The 11,240-nt window shown below is 45.6% G+C and overlaps 1 protein-coding gene across 3 annotated transcripts in view; it reads right to left on the reverse strand.

The window, feature by feature from the left end:
• The window catches only part of LOC139366232 (fibroblast growth factor 13), a 251,853-nt gene that overhangs the window by 144,872 nt on the left and 95,741 nt on the right, over positions 1 to 11,240 (reverse strand). For 2 of the 3 annotated variants that reach the window (XM_071103482.1, XM_071103483.1), the window contains exon 3: positions 7,115 to 7,285. The exons of the other annotated variant lie outside the window; for it this stretch is intronic. In XM_071103482.1, the coding sequence (XP_070959583.1) occupies positions 7,115 to 7,285 (171 nt within the window). The remainder of the gene's footprint in view (positions 1 to 7,114; positions 7,286 to 11,240) is intronic. 3 annotated transcript variants of the gene reach the window in all.

Genomic DNA, 11,240 nt, shown 5'->3' on the forward strand with positions numbered 1-11,240 from the left:
GATAGTACTGATGTGAGTGCAGCAGAGCGATAGTACTGATGTGAGGACGGCAGAGCGAGAGTACTGATGTGAGGACGGCAGAGCGAGAGTACTGAGGGGAGTGCAGCAGAGATAGTACTGATGTGAGTGCAGCAGAACGATAGTACTGATGTGAGGGTGGCAGAAAGAATACTGATATGAGGGCGGCAGAAAGAGTACTGATGGGAGTGCAGCAGAGATAGTACTGAGGGGAGTGCAGCAGAGCGAGAGTACTGAGGGGAGTGCGGCAGAGATAGTACTGATGTGAGGATGGCAGAGCGAGAGTACTGAGGGGAGTGCAGCAGAGATATTACTGATGTGAGTGCAGCAGAGCGAGAGTACTGATGTCAGGGTGGCAGAAAGAATACTGATATGAGGGCGGCAGAAAGAGTACTGAAGGTAGGATGGCAGAGCGAGAGTACTGAGGGGAGTGCAGCAGAGATAGTACTGAGGGGAGTGCAGCAGAGATAGTACTGATGTGAGTGCAGCAGAGCGAGAGTACTGATGTCAGGGTGGCAGAAAGAATACTGATATGAGGGCGGCAGAAAGAGTACTGATGGGAGTGCAGCAGCGATAGTACTGGGGGGAGTGTGGCAGAGATAGCACTGAGGGGAGTGCAGCAGAGATAGTACTGATGTGAGTGCGGCAGAGCGAGAGGTCTGATGTGAGTGCGGCAGAGCGAGAGTACTGAGGGGAGTGCAGCAGAGATAGTACTGATGTGAGTGAAGCAGAGCGATAGTACTGATGTGAGGGTGGCAGAAAGAATACTGACATGAGGGTGGCAGAAAGAGTACTGATTTGAGTGCAGCAGAGATAGTACTGAGGGGAGTGCAGCAGAGATAGTACTGAGGGGAGTGCAGCAGAGATAGTACTGAGTGGAGTGCAGCAGAGATAGTACTGAGGGGAGTGCAGCAGAGATAGCACTGAGGGGAGTGCAGAAGAGATAGTATAGAGGGGAGTGCAGCAGAGATAGTACTGAGGGGAGTCCAGCAGAGATAGTACTGAGGGGAGTGCAGCAGAGATAGCACTGAGGGGAGTGCAGAACAGATAGTATAGAGGGGAGTGCAGCAGAGATAGCACTGAGGGGAGTCCAGCAGAGATAGTACTGAGGGGAGTGCAGCAGAGATAGTACTGAGGGGAGTGCAGCAGAGATAGTACTGAGGGGAGTGCAGCAGAGATAGTACTGAGGGGAGTGTGGCAGAGCTAGAGTCCTGAGGGGAGTGCAGCAGAGATAGTACTGAGGGGAGCGCAGAAGAGATAGTACTGAGGGGAGTGCAGCAGAGATAGTACTGAGGGGAGTGCAGAAGAGATAGTATTGAGGGGAGTGCAGCAGAGATAGTACTGAGGGGAGTGCAGCAGAGATGGTACTGAGGGGAGTGCAGCAGAGATAGTACTGTGGGGAGTGCAGCAGAGATAGTATAGAGGGGAGTGCAGCAGAGATAGTATAGAGGGGAGTGCAGCAAAGATAGTACTGAGGGGAGTCCAGCAGATATAGTACTGAGGGGAGTGCAGCAGAGCTAGAGTCCTGAGGGGAGTGCAGCAGAGATAGTACTGAAGGGAGTGCAGAAGAGATAGTACTGAAGGGAGTGCAGCAGAGATAGTACTGAGGGGAGTGCAGCAGAGATAGTACTGTGGGGAGTGCAGCAGAGATAGTATAGAGGGGAGTGCAGCAGAGATAGTACTGAGGGGAGTCCAGCAGATATAGTACTGAGGGGAGTGCAGCAGAGCTAGAGTCCTGAGGGGAGTGCAGCAGAGATAGTACTGAAGGGAGTGCAGAAGAGATAGTACTGAAGGGAGTGCAGCAGAGATAGTACTGAGGGGAGTGCAGAAGAGATAGTATTGAGGGGAGTGCAGCAGAGATAGTACTGAGGGGAGTGCAGCAGAAAGTGTCCTGATGTGAGTGCGGCAGATATTAAAGAACAACCGAGTGTCCCCTATAATTTCCTGTAACCTCACATCTGCAGTACATTACACATTTCCCCATTCCATGTGTTCTACATAGTCAGTTAAAGGAGAGTAATTACAAACATCCAAATGTACAACTGGAGCTGGAAAAGACGGCAAATGTCAGTTCGCTCACTGTTGTCATGATGTGTTATTGAAGCTCAGTCTTTGTTGGCAGCAAACAGTGATCCTACTGTATATTGAGTTTCTCATCTCTCTGAAGGACAGACCCTGTTCCGGTACCACTGGAAATACTACACACAGAGTTACTTCAAGAGAGGGTTCTTCAAGGGTTCTTTTATAAGGGTGATGGTTCTACCCCTTAACTTTTTCCACATTTTGTTACGTTACGGCCTTATTTTAAAATTGATTATATCGTTTTCCCCCCTCATTAATCAACACACTATTACCCCATAATGACAAAGCCAAAACAGGTTTATAGAAAGTTTTTGCCAATTTAGAAAAAAACAAAAAACTGAAATATGTCATTTACATAAGTATTCAGACCCTTTACTCAGTACTTTGTTGAAGCACCTTTTTCAGCGATTACAGCATCGAGTCTTCTTGGGTATGACGCTACAAGCTTGGCACACCTGTATTTGGGAAGATTCTCCCATTCTTCTCTGCAGATCCTCTCAAGCTCTGTCAGGTTGGATTGAGAGTGTCTCTGTATAGCTACACCTACTCATTCCAGGGTTTTTCTTTATTTTTACTATTTTCTACATTGTACAATAACGGTGAAGACATCAAAACTATGAAATAACACATATGGAATCATGTAGTAACCAAAAAAGTGTTTAACAAATCAAAAAATTCCACTAATTTACTTTTAAGAAGGAACACCTGTTTATTGAAATGCATTCCAGGTGACTACCTCATGAAGCTGGTTGAGAAAATGCCAAGAGTGTGCAAAGCAGTGGGCTTTTGGGGTGGCTATTTGAAGAATTTTAAATATAAAATATATTTTGATTTGTTTAACACTTTTTTGGTGACTACATGATTCCATGCATGTTATTTCATAGTTTTGATGTCTTCAGTATTTTTCTACAATGTAGAAAATAGCAAAAATAAAGAAAAACCCTTGAATGAGTAGGTGTTCTCAAATTTTTGACCAGTAGAATATTTTTAGGTCTCTCCAGAGATGTTTGATCTCTGGTTTAAGTTCGAGCTCTGGATGGGCCACTCAAGGACATTTAAAGACTTGTCCTGAAATGCTCTGGAGCAGCTTTTCATCAAGGATCTCTCTGTACTTTGCTCTGAACATCTTTGCCTCAATCCTGACTAGTCTCCCAGTCCCTGCCGCTGAAAAACGTACCCACAGCATGATGCTGCCACCACCATGCTTCACTGTAGGGATGGTGCCAGGTTTCCTCCAGAAGTGACGCTTGGCATTCAGGCCAAAGAATTCAATCTTGCGTTCATCAGACCAGAAACTCTTGTTTCTCATGGTCTGAGAGTCTTTAGGTGCCTTTTGGCAAACTCCAAGCGGGCTGTCATGTGCCTTTTAATGAGACACTTCCGTCTGGCCAATCTACCATAAAGGCCTGATTGGTGAAGTGCTGCAGAGATGGTTGTTTTTCTGGAAGGTTCTCCCATCTCCACAGAGGAACTCTGGAGCTCTGTCAGAGTGACCATCATCTTCTTGGTCACCTGCCTCACCCAGGCCCTTCTCCCCGGATTGCTCAGTTTGGCTGGGCGGCCAGCTCTGGGAAGATTCTTGGTGGTTCCAAACATCTTCCATTTTCTTGGGGACCTTCAATGTTGCAGACATTTTTTGGTACCCTTCCCCAAATCTGTGCCTCGACACAATCCTGTGTCTGAGCTCTACGGACAATTCCTTTGACCTCATGGCTTGGTTTTTTCTCTGACATGCACTGTCAACTGTGGAACATTATATAGACAGGTGTGTGCCCTTCAAAAACACATCCAATCAATTTAATTTACCACAAGTGGACTTGTAGAAACATCTCAAGGATGATCAATGGAAACAGGATGCACCTGAGCTCAAATTCAAGTCTAATAGCAAAGGGCCTGAATACTGAATACTTTCATTATAGGGTATTTAGTATAGATTGCTGAGGGGGAAAAAATAATTTTAGCCATTTTAGAATAAGGCAAAAACAAAATTTGGAAAAAGTCAAGGGGTCTGAATACTTTCCGAAGGTGGAACCATGATCACTCAAAGAACCCTTAAATGGTTATTTGCAGTTCAGAAAATGGTTCATTATAGCATCATAAACATTCTACTGTATATAGAACCTTCAGAGCATGGTTCTTTATAGAACCTTTAAAAGGGGATTCTATATAGTACCCCAAAGGGGTCTGCTATCCTTACAAGCCAAATAACCCTTTCTGATACTATATGGAACCCTTTTTGCTAATTATGTAGTACCACTCCAGTACTGTATGTCCAGACAGTGTTCCTGAGAGAGGCAGCTGTGTGTTAGACTGCTGTGTGTTAGGCAGGGGTGGAAAAAGTACCCAATTGTCAAACTTGAGTAAAAGTAATGATACCTTCATTGAAAATGACTCAAGTAAAAGTCTTAAAGTATTTGGTTTTAAATATACTTAAGTACTGTATCAAAAGTAAATGTAATTGCTAAAATATACTTAAGTCTCAAAAGTAAAAGTATATATAATTTCAATTTCCTTATATAAAGCAAACCAGACAGCATCATTTTCTTGTTTTTTTTTAAATTTAAGAAGAGCCAGGGGGCATGCTCCAACACATTTACAAATGAAGCATGTGTGTTTAGTGAGTCCGCCAGATCAGAGGCAGTAGGGATGATCAGGGATGTTCTCTTGATAAGTGCGGGAATATGACAATTTTTCTGTCATGCTAAGCATTCAAAATGTAATGAGTACTTTGTTGTATTACGGAAAATGTATGGAGTAAAAAGTACATACTTTTCTTTAGGAATGCAGTGAAGAAAAAGTTGTCAAAAATATAAATCTTAAAGTAAAGTACAGATACCCCAAAAAGCTACTTATGAAGTAGTACTTTCAAGTATTATTGTTATTTAAGTAATTTACACCACTGGTGTTAGGGTAATGCCTGGGAGGGTTCTTTGTACTGAACATAGGGCCATAGCACCGCCACGGACCACGGAACCACATCACATCAGTCTATTAAATGTTAATGACACCCCAGCTAATATGTTACATAAGGCAGCAGTCTCTCTCCCCTCCTTCCTTTGTAAATTCAGTCACGTCACAGTGGAGTTGCAGCCAAACTGAATAATAGATCTGTAGTTCTTCGTTCTTCATTCTCTCTCTCTCTCCCCCTCTCTCTCTCCCTCTCTCTCTCTCTCTCTCTCTCTCTCTCTCTCTCTCTCTCTTCTCTGTCTCTCTCTCTCTCTCTCTCTCTCTCTCTCTCTCTCTCTCTCTCTCTCTCTCTCTCTCTCTCTCTCTCTCTCTCTCTCTCTCTCTCTCTCTCTCTCTCTCTCTCTCCCTCCCTCTCTCTCTCCCTCTCTTTCTCTCTCTCTCCCTCTCTGTCTCTCTCTGTCTCTCTCTCTCTCCATGTTGAAGAGCAGCCCACTCATCTGATTCAACAGGGGATTGTTACCTGATGATATCATGTAGCTGTGAGACCACATGACAAACCAGCTTACACTGCAAATGTACTATAACCCACAGGGAATCATCTTGCTTACCAAGCTGTCTGGAAGTCTGAAAAGGAAGGCACCTTCATATTTTGCAATCTTAGTACTCTACTGATGAACATGGCACAAGCCTCAGGCAATAGACAATCAACCCCTAGTCTTAAGCATACATGCACAATGCCTCGGCATGCAGGTGTTAAGAGCACACTAACGTTACTGTACGGTGTCTACCCCTCTCCCCAATGAGCATGACTATACACAGGCAAACCAAACCATCATGCGTCTGCAAGCGCCAGGGAAGGGGGTAGAGAGAGAGAGGAGAGTAGAGGAGAGGGGGAGGACGGAGAGGTGAGAAGGGGGAAGTGGAGAGGGGGAGGACGGAGAGGAGAGAAGGGGGTAGAGAGAGAGGAGAGAGTAGGGGAGAGGGGGAGGACGGAGAGGAGAGAAGGGGGAAGAGGAGAGGGAGAGGACGGAGAGGAGAGAAGGGGGTAGAGAGAGAGAGGAGAGAGTAGGGGAGAGGGGGAGAACGGAGAGGAGAGAAGGGGGTAGAGAGAGGAGAGAGTAGGGGAGAGGGGGAGGACGGAGAGGGGGAGGACGGAGAAGAGAGAAGGGGGTAGAGAGAGAGGAGAGAGTAGGGGAGACGGGGAGGACAGAGAGGAGAGAAGGGGGAAGAGGAGAGGGGGATAATGGAGAGGAGAGAAGGGGGTAGAGAGAGAGAGGAGAGAGTAGGGGAGAGGGGGAGAACGGAGAGGAGAGAAGGGGGTAGAGAGAGGAGAGAGTAGGGGAGAGGGGGAGGACGGAGAGGAGAGAAGGGGGTAGAGAGAGAGGGGAGAGAGTAGGGGAGAGGAGAGAAGGGGGTAGCGAGAGAGGAGAGAGTAGGGGAGAGGAGAGGGGGAGGACGGAGAGGAGAGAAGGGGGAAGAGGAGGACAGGTAGAGAAAGGGGGAGGGGCAGCGAGCGGGAGGAGAGATGGGGAGAAGGAGAAAGAGAGGTGGGGGATCTTGGGCATGGGGGAGTCGGATAGTTACTTAATAGGTGGGGCACATGCCAATACCGCACCAGCGTTATCTTACTATGACCCTAATGTGAATATGCTATACGGACAGAGGGATAGGACTGTAGCACAAGTTGCAAGCTTCTTATTTTACGAAGCCTTGTGGTTGAAATAGAAACGCTAAAGTATTGTGGACAGCAGATGCGTCATTCTATAACCCTTCAGGGGGTTTTATTATTTCTTTATTTTGGCTGGAGCATGTGCCCCTGGGTGACAATGACCCAAGTCTGATGTTTGGAGGGGGTTTGGGTGGGCTGTGCTCCACAGGCAAGCATAAGACACACACACACACGCACACACAGACACGCACTATGAGTGAGAGCACGCACAGGACAGATACTTTTAAAAAATAGGACAGGAATGAAAGGAAACTTTGTTTTGAGGAGGAGGGGAGAACTACCAGTTCAGACAGAATATAAGAGAGTGATAGAGAGGGGAAAAGGCAACAAAAAAGGCAACAGATACAAACCAGGGGGGTTGGGGGGGTGCGGACAAACCTTCAGGCTCTGAGCTCTCTTTGTTGACCACTTGCTTCAGCGGGCAGCAGAAGATTTCGTGACACTTAGCACGAAAGGGGGACCCTTTGCTCCTTAAATCCGCCGATGAATGGACGGAATCCTGCCGCAACATAATGTACTCCTGGGTACCGGGAGCAGCGTCATCCTGGACTGCGGTGGTGCCACAACAGAATGAACTGAGGTTAGGGGAGCGCTCACCACAACACAGGCAGAAGAACAACGCAGGGAAGAAACAAAAGGCATAAGAGAAGACAGCAACAACATCACATCAGCAACCACTAGAGAATTATTGCAACACAACACAGTCTGCTACAACAGAGGAAGAGAGAGGAAGAGACAGGAAGAGAGACAGAAACAGAGAGAGAACAGCAAGCTCACTAAACAACTTAAAAAATATACCCCTAAAGTAACACCAAGAGAGGGAGGGAGGGAAAGAGAGGAGGAGGAGTACGGGGCAAACAGATAGAGACAAATGGAAGCCAAACGTTATCACTGCGTGTCCCAAGGTCATTCTTAAATCATTCTAGAGTGTGAGAGGTTGGGTAAAGCAAGGCATGCGCGCAGACTGCAGTCTACCATCTGCAAGGTCAATACCAGCAGATCTAAGGTCAGACTGGCGTGCTATTGACCCCAACCAGACAGTGCCCTTTTTAAGGGAAGGCAAGCAAATGCAACGGCATGCGCAGATCCCAGACCATCCAAGCAGAGTGTGGTGGTCCCGGAATGTTTTCATGAAATCAACACATGCAGAGACGATATTATTACAGTGCAGATGATGAATTCTATGAGGAAATGATGGCATCAACTGTGTTTTGTTTTCAGTGGACTGCTGTAGGCCTGTCTGATGTCCACGAGTACATGTCTACAGGATCAGACACATTGTAAATGACCTGGGCAAGATGACTACACCCCATTTGTCTTCTCCTCCACGTGACTGCCTTAGTCACCATCCTCCATTTATCTCTTAAACTGCATATATCCACTTGTACAGACAGGAGAGGCCTACTGATCCACCTGCTCTACACAGCCAGCCTCACGAGCTACTTCCCCCCTAGAGAAAACTGAGTCTAAATTAAGTCTGGGCGAAGTCATTATAATCTATTGTCATCCAGTGTTATGATTTTAGGCTGACATCCAAAAGTCCTCTGTGGTGTACTGGCTCAGTGATAAAGTCTCATCTTCTCTCCTCTCTCTCTCTGCTCAGCTATTAAAAGTAAAACATGAATGAAATATATACAGTTGAAGTCGGAGGTTTACATACACCTTAGCCAAAAACATTTCAACTCAGTTTTTCACAATTTCTGACATTTAATCCAAGTAAAAATTCCCTGTTTTAGGTCAGTTAGGATTCACACTTTATTTTAAGAATGTGAAATGTCAGAATAATAGTAGAGAGAATGATTTATTTCAGCTTTTATTTATTTTGTCACATTCTCAGTGGGTCAGAAGTTTACATACACTCAATTAGTATTTGGTAGCATTGCCTTTAAATTGTTTAACTTGGGTCAAACGTTTCAGGTAGCCTTTCACAACAAGTTGGGTGAATTTTGGCCCATTCCTCCTGATAGAACTGGTGTAACTGAGTCAGGTTTGTAGGCCTCCTTGCTCGCACATGCCTTTTCAGTTCTGCCCACAAATGTTCTATAGGATTGAGGTCAGGGCTTTGTGATGGCCACTCCAATACCTTGACTTTGTTGTCCTTAAGCCATAACTTTGGAAGTATGCTTGGGGTCATTGTCCATTTGGAAGACCCATTTGCAACCAAGCTTTAACTTCCTGACTGATGTCTTGAGATGTTGCTTCAGTATATGCACATAATTTTCCTCCCTCATGATGTCATCTATTTTGTGTGCACCAGTCCCTCCTGCAGCAAAGCACCCCCACAACATGATGCTGCCACCCCCGTGCTTCACGGTTGGGATGGTGTTCTTCGGCTTGCAAGCCTCCCCCTTTTTCCTCCAAACATAACAATTGTCATTATGGCCAAACAGTTATATTTCTGTTTCATCAGACCACATTTCTCCAAAAAGTACGATCTTTGTCCCCATGTGCAGTTTGGCTTTTTTTATGGCGGTTATGGAGCAGTGGATTCTTCCTTGCTGAGTGGCCTTTCAGGTTATGTCGATATAGGACTTATTTTACTGTGGATATAGATACTTTTGTACCTGTTTCCTTCAGCATCTTCACAAGGTCCTTTGCTGTTGTTCTGGGATTGATTTACACTTTTTGCACCAAAGTACTTTCACCTCTAGGAGACAGAATGCGTCTCCTTCCTGAGCGGTATGACGGCTGCGTGGTCCCATGGTGTTTATACTTGCGTACTATTGTTTGTACAGATGAATGTGGTACCTTCAGGCATTTGGAAATTGCTCCCAAGGATGAACCAGACTTGTGGAGGTCTACAATGTTTTTCGGAGGTCTTGGCTGATTTCTTTTGATTTCCCCATGATGTCAAGGAAAGGGGTACTGAGTTTGAAGGTAGGCCTTGAAATACATCCACAGGTACACCTCCAATTGACTCAAATGATGTAAATTATCAGAAGCTTCTAAAGCCATGACATCATTTTCTGGAATTTTCCAAGCTGTTTAAATGCACAGTCAACTTAGTGTATGTAAACTTCTGACCCACTGGAATTGTGATACAGGGAGTATAAGTTAAATAATCTGTCTGTAAACAATTGTTGGAAAAATTACTAAAAGTAGATGTCCTAACCGACTTACCAAAACAGTAGTTTGTTAACAAGAAGTTTGTGGAGAGGTTGAAAAACAAGTTTTAATGACTCTAACCTGAATGTATGTAAACTTCCGACCTCAACTGTATAGAACTGTCAACATGTTCCTGGTTCTGTTGCCAATGAGCACACTCTCTCTCGCCTCCTACCAGCTAACCCTCCAACCGGAGAGCTCGATACGCACACCTGCCGACACGCGCATGTGCACACACTCAAGGAACACACACACACATACAGGCACGCACGCACATGTGCACACACACATGAATAAGGCCCCTCTCTCCTCTCCTGTGGGACCAACTCACTGCAGTGAGAAATAAAGGGGGACACAAACACTTTTCGGTCTTTTTAGAAGGACTTAGATAAAACGAGGAGGTAGTGTCCATGGCTCACACAAAGAGGCTGCTCTGCCATACAGAAAAGCATTTCAAAGGTGAGCAATAATTAGTCTTTACACCAGCATTTAGCACGACTCTGAACAAGGGCACCCAGACTAAACTGAAGACAACATAGAGGTTGACTTTAGTTAATAGCTACAGCTAACGAGTGTCTCTCTTGTTGAGCACCTGTCGAACCCCAGTAAGAGTAGCTGTCGTCATTGGCGTCGGCTAATGGGGATCCTAATAAACCACAGTACACTGTAAAGTGACTCGCGGGTCCATTAGCACACCAATTGATCGCCACTATCCTATTTTTCTCCAGAAACTAGGCCTATATGCCTTGACTAGTCAGCACTAAAACAGCAGAAGAGAAAAGCCAGAGTTGAAACTTTCCCTGTGTTTTGGGTAGACAAAAGACACTGAGGAGTGTTAATGCACCTGTTCTGAAACCTGACCTCTTTCCATGCTCCAGAGACAAGCAGTTGGGGGGAAAAAACTTCCATCTTGCTCAGATCCTTCTGTAACATCTAAAAAAATGTAAAATATGACAAATAAATTGTTTCCTATTTTATAAATGGACTGTCCAATCAACCAGTTTTATAAATTGTATCTTGAAGATCGTATTGCTCTTTTGAGGCCCTGATAAGGGATATCTCAGTGCACAGTGGACTCCCCACCCCTCCTCTTTCCCTCTCTATCTGTGAGAAGTGAGAGTGTTGTGAAGTGGCCCTCGTGAAGAACACTCACCCTCTTCACAGACAGCCTGCACTGCCGGGTGCCGGTCACTTCATGCTGTAGTCCAGGGTCCAACTTCACACTGCTCACTAGCACATGTACTAATGCACTCTGCTTTTTCTCTCCCTCTCTCATCTCATCTGCAATGAGTTGAGCTCCACTAACCCAGGTAAGATGGGGGGGGGGGGGGGGGGGGGGGGGGGGGGGCTTGTCTCATCTTGCTTTGAGAGAGAGCCAAGAATCTTCCAGAAAACTTTC

This window comes from Oncorhynchus clarkii, chromosome 14 (genome assembly GCF_045791955.1).
Source record: "Oncorhynchus clarkii lewisi isolate Uvic-CL-2024 chromosome 14, UVic_Ocla_1.0, whole genome shotgun sequence".
Lineage (NCBI taxonomy): Eukaryota > Metazoa > Chordata > Actinopteri > Salmoniformes > Salmonidae > Oncorhynchus > Oncorhynchus clarkii.